Source organism: Macaca thibetana, chromosome 1 (genome assembly GCF_024542745.1).
Source record: "Macaca thibetana thibetana isolate TM-01 chromosome 1, ASM2454274v1, whole genome shotgun sequence".
Lineage (NCBI taxonomy): Eukaryota > Metazoa > Chordata > Mammalia > Primates > Cercopithecidae > Macaca > Macaca thibetana.
In genome coordinates, this window is record NC_065578.1 from 183,458,501 (window position 1) to 183,484,946 (window position 26,446).

General features: G+C 38.7%; 2 protein-coding genes across 3 annotated transcripts in view; both read left to right on the plus strand.

Moving 5' to 3' along the window:
- Positions 1–26,024, plus strand: part of LOC126940440 (torsin-1A-interacting protein 2) — a 39,003-nt gene extending 12,979 nt beyond the window's left edge. The window contains exons 1-5 of one of the 2 annotated variants that reach the window (XM_050766339.1): positions 265–362; positions 12,542–12,721; positions 15,875–16,393; positions 19,279–19,380; positions 20,086–26,024. In XM_050766339.1, coding sequence (XP_050622296.1) covers positions 12,688–12,721; positions 15,875–16,393; positions 19,279–19,380; positions 20,086–20,843 — 1,413 coding nt within the window. In that variant the 5' untranslated portion in view covers positions 265–362; positions 12,542–12,687 and the 3' untranslated portion in view covers positions 20,844–26,024. Of the gene's footprint in view, positions 1–264; positions 363–12,541; positions 12,722–15,874; positions 16,394–19,278; positions 19,381–20,085 lie in introns of those variants that run through there. The other variant, XM_050766350.1, reaches the window with a different exon arrangement.
- LOC126940612 (torsin-1A-interacting protein 2) lies at positions 362–6,451 on the plus strand. The gene has a single exon (XM_050766631.1). It carries the CDS (start codon positions 622–624, stop codon positions 1,015–1,017), a length of 396 nt encoding a protein of 131 aa, XP_050622588.1. The 5' UTR covers positions 362–621; the 3' UTR covers positions 1,018–6,451.
- Positions 26,025–26,446: the final 422 nt, after the last annotated feature.

Here is a 26,446-nt window from a genome sequence, read left to right on the forward strand (position 1 = left end):
CAACTGGGTCCTGATTAATGTCCTCCCAAGACAGACTTCATTGGATCCACACTCAAGAGGACTCTGCCAGGTTTTTCTGACCCCTCTACATTGCTATAAGGTGCCAAGGCCTTAAGACTTGGGTACGTGTATTACAACAGCAAGAGTGCCAGCGCCAACAAAAGACCCATTGGACCTGTCAGCTCCTCTGTTTCACCAACCAGACACAGTAACCTTACCAACAAAGAGTAAGCCAAGTGCCTCTGTATGACACCACCAGCAGCTGATAACGCATACGAAAAATATAACTAATTTAGACTAGAGCCCTATCTCTTCTTGAGAAGCTGGGATTTGAAGGAGCTATCCTGAGATCTGTACTGCTAGTAAGTGACTGATAACATTAGAAACTGGATCGGTCCCTGAGTTCAGAGACTGAGTTGCAATTGAGTGAAAAATAGACAACGAAATCTTGAAGAATTGCACTGAGGTGCAAGCCAAGTTTATTTGGCTCTCCAAATAATATTGGTTGAACTAAGAAATTGGTAATCCAAACCTGTAATAGGACTGGTGTTTGGGTGTCTCTCTTTGTCATTGTTGCCTCTTGCTGTTACATTGCTGTCTGTGTTGTCTTTCTAGGTCCAAATGTTTTCAGATAATTCACATTGCCCTGATTGTGGACAACAGTGGTTCCCTAGTTTAGAGCTAGGCCACTGGTTGTACCAAACTGAACTTGTTGAAAATGAATGTTACCAGGTATTCTTAGACCGTATTAACAGAGCTGATTATTGCCCTGAGTGTTATCCCGATAATCCTGCTAATAGAAGCCTTGTTCTTCCTTGGTCTTTCCCACTTGAGTGGGCTCCCCAGAATCTCACCAGATGGACCTTTGAGAAGGCTTGCCACCCATTTCTTCTGGGTCCTCCACTGGTTAGAAAAAGAATACATGACTCTCGAGTAGCTGGTTTTAACCCTGCATTACAGTTAATCTTGACCAGAACAGATAAAACCTTAAACAAAAAACTGGGTCAAAACAAATAGCTTCTATAATAGTCAAAATTGTCAACTCTAGAGGCTTTTGTGTAGGTAGCCCAAGGAAGATGGAAAAATAATTAATTTCTAAGTCTGACCCAGATTGTCACTAGTTTGGGAACTGCTTAAATTGTTGGATCTGCTTCTGTGGCCTATACATATTTTATTCACTATGAATTTAGTTAGTATTCTAGCCAGACTGTTCATCTAGACTGAGATACACACACACACATACATATATAATAATTCATATTTCCTATAAACTGTTTTGGAACTAACTTACCACTCCTAAAAAAATTTCTGCAGCCTAATGAGTGACATATGACGAAGTAGTCCTAGAGGGGAAGTCCCATACTGTGTGCTTCTTAATGGTATTTCTAATGATAACTTTTGTAGGAAAGCAGCCTCATTATAGCTGGATCCTAGATTAGTCCAGTGAATTTTAATAAGAAATTATGCTGTTGTAAACTCACCTCTTACTCATTGGTCAGCGATGATATATATATAGATAACATTTATCCATATATAGCCATTTATTCATCATTGGCCCTGTCTGGCCCATCCTCAGTGTGGCTGTGACATTATTGATAACTGGTCACTCAGATAAATCACGTTCTATTAGGAAACACCTACATAGGTGATGCAGAAACATGCAGAAATGCCACCTGTCTATACTTACGTGGCTTTACATAAACAAAAGACTGTCTTGTCTTTGTGGTGACTGAATTTACAGTGTCCTCCCCTGGAAATGGAAAAGTACCTATCTAGGAGATGTATGACAAAAGAAATTATCAAGCCTGACTTCATATATATTATGAACAGTCTAGGGGAAGCATCTTTCTTAGAACTAAGGTCTGCTGAACATTGGCCACATTCTGGACTTCTATTGTTCATTAAAATCATGGACCCAGAGTTGGGGTTAAGCCACTTAGAAAAAGCTGTTGAAAACATCTCAAAGGCCACTGAACAATTTTTAAATTATACTTAACATGCCAGGTATCTAGGTATCTAGTGCTTTTGTACCACCTCAGTAATATTATCAAGGTCCCAGCTTCTTTCTGTCCTTCCCCCTTGGGATCCTCTTTTTTTTTTTTTTTTTTTTTTTTAATTGCTTTTCTAAAAGTAGTGACCGAGTCTTGCTATATGGCCCAGGCTGGTTTCCAACTCCTAGGCTCAAGCCGTCCTCCTACCTCGGTCTCCCAAGGTGCTGGGATTACAGGCGTGAGCCACCCCACCCGGCCTAGGATCCATGTTTGCTTTTTATCGTTAGGATTTTTTTTTTCCAATGAGTACAATATGACTTCTTGTTGTAACAGACATTTTAATCCCTAGGAAAGGCTGGAAGTAGAGAGCAAAAGTCTTTCAAGTCTGTCTTTTATTTGGAAATCAAGTCTTTCCAAAAAATCTCTAGCAGATTTCTTCTTATATCTCATTATAAAGTATCAGTTTACAAGGGAGCCTGGGAAAGCTTGGCAAAGGGGAATAGGGTTATCATTGCCTGGGTAGGGCACATTGCCTCCATTGAAAAAATCAGGGCTCTTTTTTTTTTTGTTTTTTTGACAGAGTCTCGCTGTCTCGCCCAGGATGGAGTGCAGTGGCATGATCTCGGCTTACTGCAACCTTTGCCTCCTAGGTTCAAGCGATTCTCCTGCCTCAGCCTCCCGAGTAGCGGGGATTACAGGTGCCCGCCACCACACCTGGCTAATTTTTGTGTTTTTAGTACAGACGGGGTTTCACCATGTTGGCCAGGCTGGTCTTGAACTCCTGACCTCAGATGATCTGCCTGCCCTGGTTTCCGACAGTGCTGGGATTACAGGTGTAGCCACTGTGCCTGACCAGGGCTCTTTTAGCAAGGAAACCGTGAGGAATGAATGGCTATTGGTGTGCAGCAAATCATACTTGCTACGTGTTGTGAAACCTGAAGTTATTTGTTAGTCTGTATGAAGAATGTACCCCAGAGATGTACCCTGTATCTGCCTTATGTCTCTTACAATGGAGGTTCTCTCCTGTTATATTGCTGAATAAACTACGTGAACTGCTAAATTGACTGAAGACTAGTTAGTTTATCACTAACTCTTTAATGAAGAATTTCACTATCCTACAGTTCTTCCTAAAAAGTGAAAATTTACTTTAAGTGTTTTTAAGAATAGTATTATGATCAGTATTATTGCCCCTAAATTTTTTAATTATTAGAGAATGCTTATGTTGTAAGGACGTATACAAAGAAACATTCTACAAATATGAAAATTTAAATATCAGCAAAACAGAGAAAAGGTCTTTGTTTTTGTTTTAGTCAATCTCTCCATTAAATAGTAAGATCAGATTAAAAGGATTTATACCATCGATTTCTCAAATCAATACCTAAACAATATCTGTGAGAGCTTGTTTAAAAATGGAGATTTCTTGGTCTGCTTTAGAAATTTTGATTCCTTAGGTTGCTTGTAGGGCCCAGGAATCTGCATATTATAAAAAACACCTCATGCTGAGTGCAGTGGCGTGTACCTGTTACCACGGCTACTTCAGAGGTTGAGGCAGCAGGATCACTTGAGCCCAGGAGTTCAAGACCAGCCTGAGCAAGATAGTGAGACCCCTGTCTTTTTCAAAAAAAACAACAAAAAGATATAAATAGTACCTTTGGAGATTCTGACGCAGGTGCTCTCTGGACCATACTTTGAGAAATGCTGTAGTAATACGTCCATAGTGTTTACTTATCTGGCTTAAAAGGGTGGGAGCAGAGTACTCATAATACTGCAAGATAGTACCATTTATTTGGTAATACTGGTAATGTAAAAAGAGGTTTCATGTCAGACTGAAGATTACTCTTGATAATTTAGGTCATAACTGAGCCACATTTTTCTCATTAATTAATCAGGAATGTTTCTGTCCTCTTCACAAACAGTTTTGTTTGGTGTCATTATAAACTATGTGAATATATGGGCCAGAAAAATGAATAAAAAATATTAATTTTAATATTAAGAGGGTTACTTTGCCTTCAAACATTATCACATACCTGTTATATGGTAAGCTGTCAGAAATCAACATCATGTAGTAGAGCTCATAAAATTGAGCAAAGGAGAAAATTGAGGAAGCCTTTGAATAAAGCTTTTCACCTTAGGTCTTTCTAGTATGTCTTCATATGGCTTAAAATATTGCAGGTTATTCTAAAATACTCTATAGTTGATATGAATAATGAATTTTATTAAAACACAAGTGCTGTGTTGGTAAAATTAATTGTAATGACAAATGATCTGGAGGGTTATCCAGTGTTTTAAATAGTGTGAGCTACACTCGTCTCTATTTTTATAGCGTGGAAGAGTTGGTAATATTGCTTATATGTTATGGTAGCATTTCTAAAATGACCATTATAACTAGTTCCTGTTATTTTATGGCAGACCTGGTAGTGGAAAGGTTAATGGAAACATGCAAGGGCAGACTGGAAAGAAAATATATCCACCAAAGAGGTAGCTGTCGGGGGATGTGAGTGAGTGAGGTAAGATTCGTCTCTGAGTCACAGGTGAAGGAAGCCCAGGCAAACAAGAAGGCAGAAATGAGTCCATGGCATCCAAAGAATATGTTGCAGTCCACATGTCATAGCTGTCTGTAAAAGTGAGATGAGCTGTAGCCCTTTCATCTCTCCAGTCTCCCTGGCAACCCTGAGTCTCCATGGAATTTTGGGGACACAGCTTGAAAATTGCTTTTTATAGAGGCAAAATAATGGCCTTGCAGCCAGCTGGGTTTGTATTCTAATTCTGACACTATTAAATGACCTTAGGCATTTTAACCTCTCTGTATCTAGTTTCTTCATCTGTGAAAAAGGTTGTGTAATAATACCCACCTCATACTGTTGTGAGGTGTAAGTGCAATAACATATACCAAACATATGGCACATACTAAATCTTCAGGACAAGGAAAGATGTAGGGCAAGAAAGCAAAAGCAGAAGTTATAACTGGGGAATAATGTAGAGTCTCACTTGTTTTGTTTTGTTTTTGAGAGAGTCTCGTTTTGTCACCTAGGCTGGAGTGCAGTAGCGCCTTCATGGCTCACTGCAGCCTTGACCTTCTGGGGTCAAGTGATCCTCCCACTTCAGCCCCCTAAGTAGCTGTGACTACAGGTTTGCACCACCACACCCAGCTAATTTTTGTATTTTTGTAGAGATGGAGTATCGCCATGTTGCCCAGACTGGTCTTGAACTCCTGGCTTCAAGCAGTTCGCTCACCTCGGCCTCCCGAAGTGCTGGGATTATAGGCATGAACCACCATTTCCACCGAGTCTTAGTTTTAGAACAAGGATTAAAGCCAATTGTTTCAACTGATGCTGAATTATTATAAACTTATTGGCTGGTGGCTCACACATGTAATCCCAGCACTTTGGGAGGTTGAGGCAGGAGGATGGCTTGAGTCCAGGAGTTCAAAACAAGCCTGAGCTATAGTGAGACCCCCCAACTCTACAAAAAAGTTTTAAAAATAAAAAAAAATTAGCTGGATGTGGTGGCATGTGCCTGTAGTCCCAGCAACTCAGTAGGCTGAGTTGGGAGGATCATTTGAGCCTCAGTGAGCTATGAGTTTGAGGCTGCAGTGAGCTATGATGGTACTACTACCCTCCAGCCTGGGCAACAGAGTGAGGCCCTGTATCTAAAAACAAAAACAAAAAACTTCTTAAATCTCTCCTGATGAAGGACAAGATTGGTTTTGGGATGAGGTTGAGCCTGTGGCATAAGTCAAATGGTCTTAGGTGTAAAGATTAAAAGGCCTGGAGGGATGGATGACCCAACGCAGATTTTTGTCACAGTGTTTAGGCCCATTTTATAATCTTAATTATGGTAGATATAATTGCTATATGTTTTATATCACCTGAGACTTTCCAAAACACTGAAATAAATTCCTGAAGTGGCAGGTCCCTGAAAAGGAAAAAGAAAAGAAATAGAGAAAAGTTGAAGGATATATACAAATTCACTCAGGTCATATGTGCTAGAGTCACAATTCAAACCTAGATTTAAGTATTCCAGAGTCAAGGTGCTTGTGGTATGCTTAATACAAGTTTTTTAAAGTGTCATGGTTAGGTCCCACAGCTAGACTACCTGAGTTCAAATCCTGACTGCCCTCAGTAGTCACGTGTTCTTGGGTAAGGTTCTTAACTTTTCTTTATCTCAGTTTCCTCATCTCTAAAATAGTAGGAATATTAGTAGTCTACACCTCATAAGATTGTGGTGAAGATTAAATGAGTTAATAAAGTGCTTTGAATGATGCCTGGCACAAAGAAGGCACTCAATAAAAGTTCTTATAGTTGTTGTCTATGCTTTATATGTTACTCGTTTTCATAGCAGGATTGTAACTACTTGTTTCAGGGCCAAGATATCGATTTCTTTTTATTCCTAGAGCCTAAAATGGCATCATTCACTAAAATAAGATTGTGTTTAAAAATAAAGATATATACTTAATTCTACCCCAACTGTCATACATTTGTCATGATGGCATTTATATCTAAACTACCATCCTGGAATGGCTGATTATTTTGTGCTCTTCTTGGCTGCTAAACTTCTCATTTCCTTCTCCATTTAAAAAATGGTCTTAGTACTTTCTGATACCTACCCTGCCTCCCCTCCCCAGGTTTTCCCCAGGTCACCATCCCCTCCCCTCTTTTTCACTGGTCCTCATGGCAATGCTAGCAGTTTGCAGGATGGAGTGGAGGATGGGTAAGGTCCTTTTGCTCTCCCAGCTCTGATTTTGTTCTCAAAGGCAGCTTTTCAGTGTCCTGTCTCTTCCCAGCTGGTTGTGACAAAATGTCTAGGAGGCCGTGGTAGAAGCGTACTCTGTAATGTAAGGTCATTGCATGTAGGCTCAAAGAGTTTCCATTACAGGTCTTTCCTTTTGATACTTAATTTTTTTACGGAGACTAATTTTTTTATTACTCATTTAAAAAGGCAGTAACTACATCAAACATATAGAAAAGTGCAGAGAATAATATAACAAGATCTGTGCCCAGATGCCCAGATCTCAAATATATGAACATTTTATCACATTTACCTCAGTTTTTATTTTTTTAAGGAAACTTTATGTGTACAGTTGACACCCTCTCTTATTCCTTGCAGAAGCAAGCCCTAAATGGAAGTTGATGTGTATCCTTTCCATTTATGTATTTATGTTTTGTTATAAATTTGTATATGTAAATAATGCTGTACATTATTTTCTGTACATGTACATGCTGTACATATCACTCTGTAGTGACAAAAAATGGAATACTTTCAAACCTTCATTAGTATCAAATATATATACATACACACACATATATATGTATGTACATATATTTATTTTGTTTGTTTTTTTCCCCCGAGACAGGGTCACTCAGGCTGGATTGTAGTGGCGTGATCTTAGCTCCCTGCAGCCTTGAACTTCTGGGCTCAAGGGATCATCCTCCTTAGTCTCCTGAGTAGCTGGGATTACAGGCATGTGACACCATGCCTGGCTAATTTTTAAATTTTTTTTGTAGAGACATCATCTCATTATGTTGCCCAGGCTGATCTTGAACTTCTAGACTCAAGCAATCCTCCCGCCTTGGCCTCCCAAAGTGTTGTGAAGATTAAATGAGTTAATACATAAAGTGATTTAAATGCTGCCTGACACAAAGAAGGCACTCAATAAATAGTAACTTTTATAGTTGTGTGTGCCTTATATGTTACTTGTTTTCATAGCAGAATTGTAACATCCTGGCTTACATGTGTGAGCCATCATACCTGGCCCAAATTTAGAAACGTGTAATATGTACTGAATCGTAGTTAGCCTTATAGCACTTAATATTGTATGTTGGAACCTTCTAAACTTGGTTATGTAACTTCAACGCAAAAGTCATCTGGTATACCACACAATGTCACCTACCGGGTAGTCAAAGCGTTTACCATTTTACAGTGAGTGAGATGAAGCAGAAAGGGTACATCTTAGAAGACAGAGCACAAGGCAGCCACATTTACAGAGGAAGCAGTGAGGTAAATGTGTCCCTCTTAGAGAAGTCCCAGGAAATAGAAATTAAGCAAGGCATCCCTCAGCCGGCCATCTAGTATGTTCTCCATAAATGGAGAATAAAACCTTACAGCCTTAACCTGTTACAAGCCTTGATGGAGACAACTAAAGCAAAATGATGCAAGTTTTGCTGCAGATTTCAGGGTCACAGGGAGGTGGAAATGACTGTCAGTGATGAGGCTACATTTTATTTAAGTAGAAATCTGAATCACTATAACCGCCATGGATAGAGCACTGAACACCATTTCGTAATTGAACTTGCAAGGGATTCACTCAAAGTGAATGTCTTTCGTTGCCATGTGAAGCACACAGGTCTCATCAGTTCCTTGTAGAAGATACTGTCAAAAGCATCTATTTTGGGACATGCTTATGGAGTGTTTTTCCCTACAGCTATAGAAAGCTCCAACTACCCCATTTTCCTTCAGGATGAGGCTCTGCCTCACTTCCATTGTGCAGTCCCGAGGTTCCTAATGAACGCATATCCTGATAGGGATCAGACACCGTTCAAAAGATTGACCTGCCTGGCTGAGCGCGTTGTCTCATGACTGTAATCCCAGCACTTCGTGAGGCTGTGGCGGGCAGATCACTTGAGGCCAGGAGTTTGAGACCAGCCTGGGCAACATGGTGAGACCCTGTGTGTACTAAAAACACAAAAATTAGCTAGGCATGGTGGTACGCAGCTGTAGTCCCAGCTACGAAGGCTGAGGCATGAGAATTGCTTGAACTTGGGAGTTGGAGGTTGCAGTGAGTCGAGATTACACCACTGCACTCCAGTCTATGTCATAGAGCAAGATTCTATCTTGGAGGAAAAAAAAAAGAAAGATTGACTTGCCTCTGGAACAGTGGCCTCCAGATCTCTCAGATACCCTGCCATGTGATCTTATCTGAGGATTTGTCAAGAACTCTTGTTTGTCCCACTTCTTGCACTGTGAGGGAAATGCCATTTCAACTATAAACAGTGATGATATGTTACAGAAGGTCTGAATGAAGTGGGCTATAGGATCTACGTGTGCTTTGTGACAGGAAAAGTGTATGTTAAGCATTTGTAAGATTATAGAAATATCTGTGATGGCACCTTTGCAGATTCTTTGGACTGCAACCTAGTAACCAAGTAATATATTTTTGAAAGCCCTCAGTTCTGTTTGTTTGCCATAAAGTTTATTGAGGATAATCTATGTCACATACAATTAACGTACAGATTTTAAGTTTGATAACAAATGGAACCACCACCTCAGTAAAGATATTCAACATTTTTTTTTTCTTTTTTGAGATAGAGTTTCGCTCTGTCGCCCAGGCTGGAGTGCAGTGGCGTGATCTTGGCTCACTGCAACCTCTGCCTCCTGGGCTCAAGTGATCCTCCCACCTCAGCAGCTGGGACTACAGGTATGCACCACCACGCCCGGCTAGTTTTTGTTGTTTTTTTTTGTAGAGATGGGGTTTCACCATGTCCAGGCTGGTCTTGCACTCCTAAGCTCAATTAATCTGTCAGCCTTGACCTCTGAAAGTGCTGATATTACAGGTGTGAGCCATTGTACCTGGTCATCAGTACTTCAGTGCTGTAATTTTACAACTTTTAAAGATAATCTAATTTATTTGAATTGCTATGTATAATATTACATTGTAAGAATATGACAATTTTTCAAACCTACTTTCTTATTAATGAACATATAGATTTTCTCATTTTTCCTCATTTTAAACAATACAGCAGTGGATATTTTGGGGCATATGAATGAGTTTCTCTGTTATACGTCTAAAAATGGAGTTGCTGATTTGTAGAATATGTTTGCCTTAATTTTCTTTGCCATATTTCTCTCTGAAGTTGTAATAACAGTTTACTTGTCATTGGGGTTGTATTTCCTTAACTAGTCTTTTTTCATATTCATTATGTTTTCATATTTCCTCTTTGTTGAACTGCTTGTTCATCCCTTTACCCAGTTTTTCATAGCATTATTTGTCTTGTACTGATTTGTGGAATTCTTTATGTGTTCTCAATATTAACTCCTTACTGGTTTTATATGTTGCAGATGTTTTTCTAGTCAGACACTTATCTTTTAATTTTGATACCTTGTGTAGAAATTAAAAATTTTTTAATGGGGTCACGTTTGTCAAATTTTACTTTCTGGTTTGTGTATTGTGTATCTTATTTAAGAAACCCTTGCAGTTATAAAGATATTTGATATTCTCAAAGTTTAAAAGTTTTACTTTTTACATTTAGGTCTTTCATATGGACTTGATTTTTATCTGAAGTAGGAGACAGAAATCTAATTTTCCCCCCATTTGAATAGTCAGTTGTCCCCAAACTATTTATTCACTAATTCATTATTTCCCTTTGCTGAATTAGCCAATTTCCTTATGTATGTATGCTGCGTATACTTCTTTACTCTCTATTCTGTATATTGTTTGTCTATTCCTGTGCCAGTGTTCCATTGCTTTTATTACTTTAAGATTTTTTTTTTTTTTTTTTGGTGACGGAGTCTTGCTTTGTCACCCAGGCTGGAATGCAGTGGTGCAATCTGGGCTCACTGCAACCTCTGCCTCCTGGGTTCAAATGATTCTCCTGCCTCAGCCTCCTGAGTAGCTGGGATTACAGGCATGCACCACCATGCCTGGCTAATTTTTGTATTTTTAATAGAGATGGGGTTTCACCATATTGGCCAGGCTGGTCTCGAACTCCTGACCCTTGGGTGATCTGCCTTTCTCAGCCTCCCAAAGTGCAGGAATTACAGGCATGAGCCACCATGCCCAGCCTACTTTTAAGTTTAAAGAAGGTTTGATATCTGGTAAAGATTGCCCCCTTCTTCTTCAGAATTATGCTGACTCTTCTTGATCCTTTGCTGCTCTTTTTGAATTTTAGGATCAGCTTTTCCATTTCACTAGAAACCAACAATTATCAAAAAACTTGAGATTTTGTTTCAAATTGCATTAAGTTTGTAGATTAATTTGGAGAAAATTGGCATCAATGGTTTTGAGTCTTACTGTCTACTCATGATATATTTTTCTGTTTACTTATGTCTTTTTTATATACTTCAATAAAGTTCTGTATTTTTCTCTCTAAAGTTGTGTTTTAAAGAAACAGCTTTATTGAGGTATAATTTACATACCATAAAATTCACCACTGTCTAAAGATCTTGCATATCTCTTGTTGGATTTAATACTAGGTATGTTTTAGTTTTTATTCTAGGTTCCTTATGGTTATTGTGAGTAGCATCTTTGCTTTTGAAAATTTTTGTTATTGGTACATAGGAAACTTTTAACCTATTTTCTTGGTTTTGGCTGGCAGGAAAAATTTTTTTAAAGAAACTTGAAAAGGACTGGGGACTTTTTATTTTCTGTCATGAGCTAGGATAGGAGAGAAAACTTCATTGCAACATATGATGGCTTGAAAGCCCAGTCCCAGGAGCTTGAAGAAGATAAAAGCAGTGATAAGGAACCCTCCAAACACTTATGCTAAGTGTTCACAGTGGCAGAAAGAAGAGTCTGTCCCTAACTCTTCTCTTCCCTTCCAGTTTATCTATGGCATCACTCTTTATTTATACATTCATTTATTTTTTCATATGCTTTTAAGTTAAAATACAGAGTTCTTACTATACACTAGGCACCGTGTAGGCATTGGGGATGAAAGTTTTAATGTGTAAAATTAAATTTTACAAAAGAGTACTGAGAAAAATATAAAGACGGCAAGTTGGCTAGCCTCCCAGCTAGGCTGTCAAAAAACTATAACACTTCACACAGGTTTTTCTTATATATTTTTGTATTTAAGCCTCATAGGTATCATTATTCTCATTTTTATAGGGAATGAATGTTAAGTAACTTTACTGATCAATTTGTTTTTGACAAAAAATAAATTAACTACAAAATATGATTTTTAATTGCTTATAAAGTGCCTTTGATTTTGATTCCTTTTGTGTAAATCTTAATAATTTTCTTTGTCTTTGAGCATTGCATAAAAAGGCATTGTATAAAAGGATATCTGTCTCCATATTTTACAAAAGAATACTTCAAGAGAACCACTTCAAAGTCAGTCCAAATGTGTAGTGGTACACCTCACAGCAGCCATCTCAGTTTGTGGGAACCTCCTGTGCCTTGTTACTTTTTAATATAAGTGAAAGCTTCTGATAGGCAGACTATGAGAAAATCATCTGGGACAGAAATTGAAGACATGCAGGAAATCTGCAGTGATTGTTTCAGCAATGACTTAAATTTCTACGCTTAGATTTATTTTTTATTTTAATTCAAGCTATTCTCTTGAAGATTCTGGTCACTTGATCTTACTTTTTATACTCTTTCAACTATTCTGGAATGTATTAGGAGATTATGAAATTCATGAAAGATTAACAATCGAGCTTTTTTCAATAGTCTAGGATTTGGAGTATGATTCTCTATGAAAGGAACTTTTCTTCACGCAAAAAAGTTTCAGAGAGGAAATGTTACTCAAACTAAACATATTTAATAAAGCTGATACTTGCATTTCTCCCTTGTATGGATAAAAAGTCATTTAATTTTTTTCATTTTGTTTTAGTCACTGTATATATGGCTTATTTCCTGGGTCCACGGGAAGCATGAGTCTGTTGGGACTTGGGGCAAGAAGAAGACAAGACATCTTAACAAGGAAAACCAAGCACTAAAAAAAGTATCCCCCCAACTCTGAAGAGATAGAGCATAAACATGGCCGACAGTGGACTTAGGGAACCTCAAGAGGGTAAGACTGATTTGTCTAGCACTGAGGGTGCTGCTGTAGGAAACCAGGGCTGTGCAGAGAGAGAAAATCTCTGACTAAAATCTGAGGTTTTGAAGTAAAAAAGCTAATTCAGTGGATTCATTTGTTTTTATTATACTTATTCTTTCAAATTTACTGAATTTTACTATAATGTGAACCCTAATTATAATATAAGGAAAATAAATGTTTTAGAGACTCTAATAGTAGGGACTTACAGTAATAGAAAAATGCAGTGCTCTATTTAGAAGGGATCTTTCTTTCCTTTTCTTTTCTTTTTTTTTTTTTTTATGTCACCCAGGCTGGAGTGCAGTGGCGTGATCTCAGCTCACTGCAACCTCCGCCTCCCGGGCTCAAGTGATTCTCATGCTTCAGCCTCCAGAGTAGCTGGGATTACAGGCACCTGCCACCACACCCAGCTGATTTTTGTGTTTTTAATAGAGACGGGGTTTTGCCATGTTGGCCTGGCTGGTCTCGAACTTCTGACCTCAAGTGATCTACCCCCCCTTGGCCTCCCAAAGTGCTGGGATTACAGGCATGAACTACCACTCCTGGCCTTAGATCTTTCAGTTATAGGTAAGAATTAAATTTTAGTTCATCCTGCTTATATTTTATATAGGAGATAAAGGCAAAATATGAAATAGATTTTCCAGAAGAGAAAGAGGACATTTATTTAAAATCTTTGTTATGGGAGTTAAAAAATATATTAAAGTAGAGGCCAGGTGCGGTGGCTCACGCCTGTAATTCCAGCCCTTTGGGAGACCGAGGCAGGTGAATCACATGAGGTCAGGAGTTCGAGACCAGCCTGACGAACATGGAGAAACTCCGTCTCTACTAAAAATACAAAATTAGCTGGGTGTGGTGGTGCATGCCTGTAATCCCAGCTACTTGGGAGGCCGAGGCAGGAGAATCGCTTGAACCCGTGAGGTAGAGGCTGCAGTTAGCTGAGATCGGGCCATTGTACTCCATCTAGCCTGGGCAACGAGAGCGAAACTCTGTCTCAAAAAATAAATATAAGAGTGGAATAGTATAATGAACCCCTATGCACTCAACATGCAGCTTCAACTGTTACCAACATAATGCTGATCTTGTTGCCTGCCTTGGATTATTTTAATGTACATCCATGATATTACATCATTTTATTTGTAAATAGTTTACATCTCCTAAAGATAGATTCTTCGTAGATTATTTTTTAAAAAATAACCAAAATATCATCACACCTAAAAAAATAGACTAACAATTATTCCTTCATGTCATCTCATATCCTGTCATTATTCATATTTCTCAAAGTGTCTCATAATTTGTTTTTTCTTGACAGTTGGGCCACACATTGCATTTGATTTCTTATAGCTTCTAGGTTGTTCTTTTTTAAAGTTGTATTATAGAAAATTTCAGGGCCAGGCAGGGTGGCTCACACCTGTAATCCTAGCACTTTGGGAGGCTGAAGCAGGCGGATCTCAGGTCAGGAGATCGAGACCATCCTGGCTAAGACGGTGAAACCCCGTCTCTACTAAAAATACAAAAAATTAGCCGGGCATGGTGGTGGGCACCTGCTACTCAGGAGGCTGAGGCAGGAGAATGGTGTGAACCTGGGAGATGGAGCTTGCAGTGAGCCGGATCGCGCCACTGCACTGCAGCCTGGGAGACAGAGCAAAACTCCGTCTCTAAAAAAAAAAAAAAAAATTAAAACGCATAGAAAAGTAGACAGAGATAAAGCGAACCTCTGTGTACCCATTAAACAGCTTCATATGCTATCAACATATAGCTAGTATATAGTGGAGTAAAGAAAAAAACACGAAAACATATGGCTAATATGGTTTCATCCATATGCCCTCATTTCTCCCTTCCCCCATGTTGTTTAGTTGAAGCAAATCCTGGCTATCCATAATTTTAGTAATAAATACTTGAATATATCTCTGAAAGAGGATTCTTTTTAAAAAATGTAATTACAATACCTTTATCACACCTAAAAAGATGAATCATAAATCCTTCATGTCATCAAATATCTGGCATTCAGATATTCCTGATTGTGTCATAAATATTTCTTTAATGATTGGCTTTTTCGAAACTGGATCTAGACATCATAGTCCACATATTGTATTTGGCTGATGTGTCTCTTAAGTCTCTTAATCAATAAGTTAAAAGACTCCTGTTTTCCCCTTTTCTTGCCATTTATTTTAATTACTGTTTTTTATTTTTATCTTTATTTTTTCATTTTATTTGAGATGGAGTTTCGCTCTTGTCGCCCAGGCTGGAGTACAATGGCGTGATCTTGGCTCACTGCAACCTCCACCTCCCGGATTCAAGCGGTTCTCCTGCCTCAACCTCCCGAGTAACTGGGATTACAGGCACCCGCCACCACGCCTGGCTAATTTTTTATATTTTTAGTAGAGATGGGGTTTCACCATGTTGGCCAGGTTGGTCTTGAACTCCTGACCTCAGGTGATTCACCTGCCTCAGCCTCCCAAAGTGCTGGGATTACATGCATGAGCCACCATGTCTGGCCATTCTCACTTTTATTAAAGAAACAAAGTCTTTTGGAATTTCCCACCTGCTGGGTTTAACTGATTATATTCTTGAGGCATAATTTAATGTATTCCTCTATCCCTGTATTTCTTGGAAACTGGTAGCTCTAGAAGCTTATCAGATTTAAGTTCAGTTGTTTGGCAAGAATACTTCCTAAGTGGTCTAGAGTACTTCTTACTGCATTATATTAGGAGGTTAATGACATCTGTTTGGGTTTCCCTGTTTTCATGATGTGAATTCAGATTGGTCACTGGGTTCAGCAGTTGTCAGTCTGGCTCATCCACCATAAAAGTCCCCATCAGCCTTTTGCATAAGGTTTTGCTACCATTGATGAGCATTACCTTTCATTAGGGAAGAGGATATATTTAATATAACCAAAAGTTGGTTCTGTCATATAAATTGTTTTATATTAGTGTCATTTTGTATTTATTAACATAAGTTTTTTGTTGCTGTTTTAATCACCTTTAGTGGGAGCCAAGAGAAATAATGTTTAGGAAGAGTGTCTTGTAAACCATGAAAATCTATGTAAATATTATTAAACAGGGAGCTTTTTAAAATATAAATTTATGGGGAATTTTTTCCAATAAAAATTATAAATTTTTGTCTCAATAGACTCTCAAAAGGATTTGGAAAATAATCCATCAATAAATTCTCAGGCGCAGGAGACCACAATCATGGCAAGTAATGCTGAGGAAGCTCAGACCCTACACTCTGCCTGTGGTCTTAGCAAAGACCACCAAAGGGTGGAGACAGTGGGTCCGGAAAGTGCAGATACAGGTGATAAATCCGAAAGTCCAGATGAAGCAAATGTGGGGAAACATCCAAAGGATAAAATAGAAGATGAGAACAACCAGAGTTTTCTGGATGGTGAAAAAGGGCATCACCTCCCTTCAGAAAATCTGGGTGAAGAACCCTTGGATCCAGATCCCAGCCCTTCTCCAAGTGACAAGGTAGGAAGAGCAGATGCACACTTAGGGAGCAGCTCTGTGGCCCTCCCTAATGAAGCAAGTGACGGAACTGGAGCATCTCAGGAACCACCTACTACAGACTCCCAGGAGGCCCAGAGTCCTGGTCATTCCATTACAGGGCAAGAGGGCGAGGATACACTGAGGAGGCGACTGCTGGCCCCAGGTAAGAGAACCCCTGAACTACTCTCCTGTTTTGTATTGCTCTGTTAACTGAGAAAACAGCAGAAGTCAGAGGCCGTCTTTCCAGAGAACTTTTGTCTATCTTTCATAGGATTAAGGCCTTTGGGCCTTGCCCAAGCTCACACAGAGCCAGATGACTGAGTTGATTTTAGAATGAGTTTTCTCATCTAGGCTAGCTCATTCCACTGTATTAAGTTGCTTCCTACACATAAACTGCATTTCTAAGCAATGTTTTTATTAACTGTTTATATTGATGTGATATGACAAAAAGGGGCATGACTTTTTAAAAATTCGCTTCTATTTTTTTATTTCTTATGAGAATATTTTGACATAATTTTAAAAATCTTTTACTTTTTGGTAAACTAACTGTTACATAAATCAAGACATTGGTATAGTTAAAAATGAGCATTAATGGGACAGTGTCCTTAACTCAGTCATGTTTCAGTTTTATAGGACTTTGAGTAAGTCAGTTAGTTTCTCTATACCTGGTTTTTTCTGCCTATATGTTAAGAGGAACGAGCATGTCTTCCCTGATGAAGGTAAGCGTTGCAGGGTGCTAAATCCTTAACGGGAACTCAAGAGGTGTGAATTCTGGTTGTGGCCCTACCACTTGCTAACTTGGGTGACCTTGGGAAAGTCTCTTCCCTTCCTGGTGCTTCAATTTCCTATTTGTAAAATGAAGAAGTTGGATAAGATGATATCCAGGGATTCTTCTAGGTGTCACCTTCTGTGATTGTGTGTGGATTTGTATTTTATAAGCGCTCTGAAGAGCTCAGTCTGAAATGCCCATTTGCCAGTGCAAAAGAATATAAAATATAAGACACTCTGTTCATCAGGGACTTCAGCAAGGGCTAGTAATTCATGTTTCACTGCAAATCAATGACTAATCTCAAATATATGTTTTATTTATTAATCATCAGAATAATCTGTAACTTCAGTGAAGACAAGGACTGTGTCCCTGTCATTCATTGTGTATCTCTGGCACCTGGCACATAGAAACACCTTTATAAATTTTGTCAAATGAATGAATGTGATTTGTATGGACCATGACCTGTGTCAGAATTTCACTGTTATGAGCTAGGTGCAATTACTTATGCCTCTAGTCCCAGTTACTTGGGAAGCTGAGTTGGAAGGATTGCTTGAGCCCAGGAGTTTGAGCCTGCAGTGTGCTGTGATCACCCCTGTGAATAGCCACTGCATTCTAGCTAGCCTGGGCAATGTAGTGAGACCCCATCTCTTTAAAAAAATTCACTGTTAGGCAGGTTCACTGTGAGTAGAAAAAAATATTGTTTAAAAAAATCCAGTTTAGGCCAAGAGCAGTGGCTCACTCCTGTGATCCTAGCACTTTGGGAGGCCAAGGCTGGTGGATCACTTGAGGCTAGGAGTTCAAGACCAGCCTGGGCAAAATGACAAAACCCCATCTCTCCAGTAAACACAAAAACAGCTGCATGCACTTGTAGTCCTCAGGAGGCTGAGGTGGGAGGATTGCTTGAGCCCGGGAGGTTGAAGCTGTGGTGAGCCGAAATTTCACCACCACACTGCAGCCTTGGTGACAGAGTGAGACCCTGTCTTTTAAAACAAAAATGCAGTTTATGTATGGAAAGCAACTTACTATAGTTGAATGAAGTTATCTGTACTCTAAGAGATGAGAAATCTTGTTTTCATCTCAACTTAGCTACATCTCCTTATGTGACCTTGGGTAAGATCTTCCCTGTACCTTTTTTCATGATAGGTTAAGTAGTGCAGCCGGGGTATGTGTCCATTATAGATCCTTTCAGTTCTGAAATTCCATGATATGATATTTTAAGAACCTACTTTTTGGGGTGATATGAGCAATCCTTTATAAGTGAAGATGATCCTACTTATCTATGCTAATAGAAGTACCTGGCTGGGGTTAAGCACAAATTTAGAGTCTAGTGTGATTTAGCTTAGAGTGCTAAAAATTGTTGCCCATCTTTTCACCCACATATTTTAAGCTTGGCATGCCCACCCTACACCTGGATTTTTACATATTTTGTGAATTTTCTTCACCTTATATTCCTTGCTTTGTATATCTCCTTCACTAAGAGTTTCAAATTTGCTTTTATAAGCTATTTTGCAACTGTACAGTAATCTCTCCTATCTCAGAACTTAGTGCTTCTGTTATTTTTATATTTGGGGTCTTGAGGGACCATGTGAAACTCAAACACTGGAATTAGAGCACAATTACCCTGTGAAGTTGAATCTCGTGTATAGCCAACATTTCTTAAATCCCTTCTTAATTTTATACATTTTGCTGAATCACATTTTAGGTAAGTTTGGCCGCAGTATTTAAATGTCTTTGTCTTTGATATAAGAGGCAGTGAGGAATTGTGAATATAGCAACATTATCCTTGAATGAATTTCACAGCATTTCATTTTATTCTTCTAAGTAAAATAAGAGTAATAGTCTTAAAGAAAAGACAGGAAAAATGTTAACTTTGGTTTTTTTTGAGGTGGAGTCTTGCTCTGTCCCCCAGACTGGAGTGCAGTGGTGTGATGTCGGCTCACTGCAACCTTTGCCTCCCGGATTCAAGCGATTCTCCTGCCTCAGCCTCCCGCGTAGCTGGGATTACAGGCACCCACCATCATGCCTGGATAATTTTTGTATTTTTAGTAGAGAAGGGGTTTCACCTTTTTGGCCAGACTGGTCTCGAACTTCTGACCCCAAGTGAGCCACCTGCCTCAGCCTCGCAAAGTGCTGGGATTATAGGCGCGAGCCACCGTACCTGGCTAAGGTACAGAAATCCTTTTAGTCAAATCATTGTTTGGTTTGGTGAGAGATATAATGGTATACATACTGTCATTAGTGTACTGCCTAAAAATAATATTGATTCTTTTCCTCTCCAGAGGCTGGAAGTCATCCACAACAAACACAAAAATTGGAAGAAATTAAAGAGAATGCACAGGACACCATGAGACAGATTAATAAAAAGGGTTTTTGGAGCTATGGTGAGAACAAACCTGGTTTTACTGCAGTGTTGATTCACATTCAGAAATCCTCAGTGGAAATGCCTAGAAAACTAGCAGATTTAAACAGTTTTAACATTGTGTTTACATACACTTATTTAATGATTGGTAGTAAGTCATAGTAAAATAGAAAAATAGAGTTTTAGGGATTTTTCCCTTAAGGGTACTGGCTGATATTTTGCTGTGATTAACAAAATGGAATTTCTCACAGTAGGAAAAGCTTTTCCTAAATAAGAAACAAAAACTGCCTTTCTAATTAGAGAATATTAAATTTTCAAGTGCATTTTAAAGTTATGACTCCTAAAAAAAAATGGTCAGCTATCGGTAGTAGGTGCTTTGAGAAGATGGAAGAAAATCTTGATCACTTATGTCTAAATTACATCATTAGTTATAACAACAAATACATAGACTCAGCTTTTACCTTTTATTTATTTAAATTTTTTACTGAGTACTTAACTCTTCCATGAAGGTTTTGTCTTTCAACAAAGATATCTTCAAATAATTAAATCTGAGAAGAGATTAGAGAAGAGGTACTTCTGGTGGATTAAAAGTTTAAACAATTTATGCAAAAGAAACTTATTGCTCCTAGTAAAACCTGATGGTATTTCTGCCTCATTTTAGTTTACCATAGGCTTTGTTTCTGGCTTGTGTTCTCTGTAATTTTCTGTTTTCTCATTCTTTTGACAGGCCCTATCTTTCTTCTCTTCCTGGTTGTGGCTGTTGTGGCAAGTTCTGTGAATAGCTACTATTCCTCTCCAGCCCAGCAAGTGCCCAAAAATCCAGCTTTGGAGGCCTTTTTGGCCCAGTTTAGCCAATTGAAAGATAAATTTCCAGGCCAGAGTTCCTTCCTGTGGCAGAGAGGACGGAAGTTTCTCCAGAAGCACCTCAATGCTTCCAACCCCACTGAGCCAGCCACCATCATATTTACAGCAGCTCAGGAGGGAAGAGAGACCCTGAAGTGCCTGAGCCACCATGTTGCAGATGCCTACACCTCTTCCCAGAAAGTCTCTGCCATTCAGATTGATGGGGCTGGAAGGACCTGGCAGGACAGTGACACGGTCAAGCTGTTGGTTGACCTGGAGCTGAGCTATGGGTTTGAGAATGGCCAGAAGGCTGCTGTGGTACACCACTTCGAATCCTTTCCTGCCGGCTCCACTTTAATCTTCTACAAGTATTGTGATCATGAGAATGCTGCCTTTAAAGATGTGGCCCTGGTCCTGACTGTTCTGCTAGAGGAGGAAACATTAGAAGCAAGTGTAGGCCCAAGGGAAACTGAAGAAAAAGTGAGAGACTTACTCTGGGCCAAGTTTACCAACTCTGACACTCCCAGCTCCTTCAACCACATGGACTCAGACAAGTTGAGTGGGCTGTGGAGCCGAATTTCACACCTGGTACTGCCAGTCCAGCCAGTGAGGAGCATTGAAGAACAGGGGTGCCTTTTCTAAAGCTAAGCACAAAGTTGGTTATAGAAGGTGTATGTTTATGAAAAAGTTTGTTTAAAGGCCTTTCATTTATATGGAAGGAGGTTGATAAAATAGGTTGAGGAAATAGCCTGAAAAACAAAAATGAGCTTATTTTAGAAACAAGTTTTTATTTTTTACTTCTTGTAAAATCTTTCTAATCTAAGCCTTGACAAAACTAAAAATTAACCGACTTTTTTTCTTTGCCTTTTGGACCAAATCAGGTTTGAAGTATGGATGATATATATGAGAATTTTTTTAAAATTCTAAAATATAGCAACATTGCACATGAAGATACTCTTACTTCTTAGAGTAACTACAGAGTGATTTTTTTTTCTTGAGTGAGACTCTGAAGAGCCTTTTGGATGCTGTTTGGACTTGGATGAAAGCAATTAGAATTATGAAGCAATGATCACTTTTAGAAAATTTTTCTATCACATGTTGAATATTTTCAAAACCTCACTTTAATAATCTAAAGTTATGGGATTATATCTTATATTAATTTTACAGTTTTGAGTAGTATGATAAAAGAAATAAGAATTCAAACCATTAAGTACCTACCTGTACTACATGTAAGGCACTGTGCTTTTATTCCATTCAGCTGAGGTATAAGTGTACCTCAGTACAGAATAAGCAGCTGTACTCAAACATTCTTAAAAATGAGAACCAATGGGGAAATTGTTTATAATCATTGGAAATGAAGAAATTCCAATTGGCTATATCTTTACTTCAGCTTTTCTTGAATGATTTACAGCAGTGATTTTCAAACTGTGTCTACTGGCACCCTTCCCCTTTGTATCAGAGCAGTTCTGCTTTTAACTGTTTTATATGTCAGGCTCTATGAGATTTCATTGGAACAAAGAGTTTCACTGATACTCAAGTTTGAAAACCATTAAGTGAAAAAACATCTTAGAAGATAGGAAATATGTAAAAAAATTGAATGTATTAAATCTTATGAGTAGGAAGATGAAATACAGGTTTATCATATAGCTATATTGTTTATGAACACTAAAGATCTATACATGAACAGCAGAATGTATAAGCTAGCATTTACTAGCATGTCTCTGATGCTTTTGTTCATTTCTGTTAGTCATCATTTTTGTCCCCTCTGCATGGAATTTTATACTTGTCTAGGGTGAGAGTTTGTAGACTTTCAGCAGAACATATTTTAATAACCAATTTATTTGTTTTATTTTAAAAAATTATTTTTGAATAACCAATTTAATAGTAAATTTTATATGAACACTTGGCATAACTTTACCAAACAGTTTATTTCTATGCAGTGATGGAACATTATGTAATACAGCTCATTTCTTGACCACCTAGTTATAGAAGTACCATTAAGTTAAAAATTAGAGAAATCCAAGAGATGTTATACTTAATGAGAGGAAGCAGAAATGGTGGGTAGATTCTCAGAGGTTTTGATGTTCAGTACTGACTGTTGGACCATGTTCTGTGATTGTAAGAAATATTGAAAACAGTTTGTATGGAGACAGTAGGTGATTAGCATTTGAGCTCTGAAAGCAGAACTCTAGTAAAATGATCTCGACCTAACAAAGGGTCTGTTCTATTATATAGACTATTCCCATAATCCTGGAATGTTTCAACTAGGTTTTGGCCTCTCCATTATATGAGCTCATATGTATATATTTAAGAAGTCTGATTAAAGTATGGAAAGATTTTAGGAAACACTAAGACAATACAGGGATCTTTATTGATACCTAAAAAGATTACAATTGAGTAATTGCTTAATTGAGTGTAGGGGCATACCTGAAGGAAGAATTTGCATTTGGGACTTTGAAGGAATCTTCCAAGAGATTTGGGAAAAGACCTGAACAAAAAGTTAAAGCATAGTGAATGTAATATAAATGTCAATCCAGTATAAAAGCAGAGGAAACGAAGGAAAATCTATATACCATATGCACATTTTTTCTGTCTTTTTAGATCTTAGATGCTAACATTACATCCACAAAACCAGTGTTGCCTTGTACAACTATTATATTGGCCTGCTGACCTGTGCTACCTCAGATCTGTAAAGGAACCAGTATGACGCATATTCTTGTTTCGTCATTCGGTCGAATATGGTTTTTCATCATTTCCTTTCAAAATAATTTAGAAAAATAAATTTCTAAAGTCACAATGGCTTTTATTTAGCCTTTTTAAAAACACTTTTCCTTCCATGTGTAGTGCAATCAATTGAGAGTGTTGTCAGTTTTCTGTCCACTATTTCAAAAGTCGTTTTTTTTTTGAGATGGAGTCTCACTCTGACTCCCAGGCTGGAGTGCAGTGGCTTGATTGTAGCTCACTGTAGCTTTAAACTCCTGGGCTCAAGCAATCCTCCCACCTTAGCCTCCTGAGTAGCTGGGACTACAAGTGCATACTACCACACCACTCTACCACTCTGTTTTGTATAGAGACAGGGTCTCACTGTGTTGCCCAGGCTGGTCTTGAACTCCTGGCCTCAAGTGACCCTCCCACCTCGGCCTCCCAAAGTGTTTGGATTACAGATGTGACCCAATGCATCCAACCTCAAACTTTTTTTTTTTTTTTTTTTTTTTTTAGAGAAGGTCTTGCTCTGTCACCCAGGCTGAAATGCAGTGGCGCAATTTCACCTCACTGTAACCTATGCCTCCTGGGTTCCAGTGATTCTTGTGCCTCAGCCTCCCGAGTAGCTGGGATTACAGGCACACACCACAATGCCCAGCTAATTTTTGTATTTTTATTAGAGACGAGGTTTTGCTGTGTTGTCCAGGCTGGTCTCGAACTCCTGGCCTCAATTGATCTGCCCACCTTGGCCTTTCAAAGTGCTAGGACATGAGCCACCACACCTGGCCTCAAAAATCATTTTTAAAAGAAGCAGTATATTAGCTCTGGGTCTTCTCATTACTAAAATGACTTTTTAAACATGATACTATATTTTATAAATGTACAGATAATTCAAATCTATTATCTAATGTGTTCTCTTAGGTTAATTTCTATTTGTTTCTATTCTTTTCTTTGTGTGTGTGTGTGTGTGTGTGTGTGTGTGTGTGTGTGTTGAGACGGAGTCTTGCTCTGTTGCCCAGGCTGGAGTGCAGTGGCACGATCTCGGCTCACTGCAAGCTCCGCCTCCCGGGTTCACGCCATTCTCCTGCCTCAGCCTCCCGAGTAGCTGGGACTACAGGTGCCTGCCACGACATCTGGCTAATTTTTTGTGTGTGTGTTTTTAGTAGAGACAGGTTTTCACTGTGTTAGCCAGGATTGTCTCCATCTCCTGACCTTGTGATCCGCCCGCCTCAGCCTCCCAAAGTGCTGGGATTACAGGCGTGAGCCACCGTGCCTGGCCTATTCTTTACATTTTTTAAGGTTTCAGATTTTCTTTTGTGTGTCTAGTAATTCATCTTTTATTGTCATAGATAATTTGCTTATTTGACTTAGAAAAATGATTTGTAGGCATACAATATCGTACATGATACCTAAACATTGCCATTTAGTTACTCTCCTAGAACAACTTTCATTACACTGTCTATTAATATAAATTACCTCTTGAGTAATCCCAGAATCATAGAACCAATGGTGGAATCAGAAACTGTCTTTGGACTTGAGGTTTTTCTTCCCTTAGGGTAAATTTTAGGTTTTCTGGTTAGTTTCCAGGGTTGGCAGAGAAGTTCATATCACTAAAGGGGTTCATATCACTAAAATAGTAATGCTAATTTGTTTCATATTTCTATTTTAAAAAGCAATAAAGAAATTTCAATGCATTTCATTTGAAGCCCCCAAGTTTATGGTGGTTAGTGAGGCTCAGCATGCCGGTAACCCACCATTCTCTCAGCTAATGACTCCACTAAATAGTGCTAGCCACTGAGATGGTTTTGACCTTTTAAACAACTTTTTTTTTTTTTTTTTTTTTTTTTTGAGACAGCGTTTCTCTCTTGTCCATGCTGGAATGCAATGGTGCGAACTTGGCTCACTGCAACCACCGCCTCCCAGGTTCAAGCCATTCTCCTGCCTCAGGCTCCCAAGTAGCTGGATCCCAAGTAGCTGGATGGCGTGTGCCATCACGCCCAGCTAATTTTTGTATTTTTGGTAGAGACAGGGTTTCCCCACGTTGGCCAGGCTGGTCTCGAACTCCTGACCTCAAGTGATCTACCTGCCTCGGCCTCCCAAAGTGCTGGGATTACAGGTGTGAGCCACCGCACCCAGCCTAAACAGCTTTTAATTACTTGATTTATACTTTATTAAAGACAGGAAGCACAATGAGCAGTGATATTAAAATATAACAAATATAGCATGGGAAAGCGATAATTATTCAGATGATCCTCACCAGCACGGCATTTGTGTATATCTGTCCAAACTCTACGCCACATAGCAGGTCTCTGGCACTTCAAAAATGGATGTTAAATAGAAAATAATAAATAATAGCTGATTAGGGTAATCATTTATTTAATCGGAATAAAGATGATATCCATAAAATTTACTTGCAGAGAAATACTTTGTTTTAAAGACAGGGTCTCACTCTGTCACCCAAGCTATGGTGCACTTGGCACAATCACGGCTCCCTGCAGCCTGGACCTCCTGGCCTCAAGGGGTTGATCCTCCTACTTCAGGGATTACAGGCACACGCCACCATGCCTGGCTAGTTGAGAAGTACTTTCAAATAGCAACATGAAGCCTTTCTTTTATCATTTGAAAATAAAACATAGTTGTAAACATAAACCAGTATGTCTTTGTAAAGCCAGTAATATATCATTTTATAGGAGCATTGTCTTCTTGTGTTTTTCAAGTTGACTATGTAGTTCTATGTCAGTCTCCATTTTAATATCTCGTTTGTCAAGCTGAGCATATTTCATTTTGAAATGTAGTTGTTGAGAAGTCATGGTGGTTTTTTGTTTTTCACAATTCAAGTAGCTTGAACACTCATCCAATGGGAAAGCTGATGCTTATCTTTGTGACAAATGCTTGGTTGAATAATATATTTGCAAAGATGTTAATTCTAGAGAGAGCAAAATAAAGTTGTCTGTAGAACAGTTTCTCCAGATGACTTTAAGCCTTATTTTTGTAAATTTATGTTAAATTTTAGGTGTTAAGTTGTGAAATACCTAATGATATGGGCCTAAATTTGCCTCATTCGGACCAAGACGGGGCTGTTAAAATTCATTTCGAGCTAATAAACTGTGCTATAACTTCTTTGTATTATTATTATTATACTTTAAGTTCTAGGGTATATGTGCACAACGTGCAGGTTTGTTACATAGGTATACATGTGCCATGTTGGTTTGCTGCATCCATCAACCTGTCATCTACATTAGGTATTTCTCCTAATGCTGTCCCTCCCCCAGCAGGCCCCAGTGTGTGATGTTCCCTGCCCTGTGTCCAAGTATTTTCTTTGTGCAGTTCCCACTTGCGAGTGAGAACATGCCATGTTGGTGAACTGTGCTATAACCTCTGTATCTCTATAGGCCAATCCAAATGGCCTGAGAATACAATCAGTATCCCCTAATCTGCAAAGAGGTAAATACTTTAGTCTTCAGTACCTTTCCTTCCAGTATTATCTGCGTTATCTGTGTCCTCTTGCTTTGATGTCTTGAAAAGCCCATAAATTGGTGCTT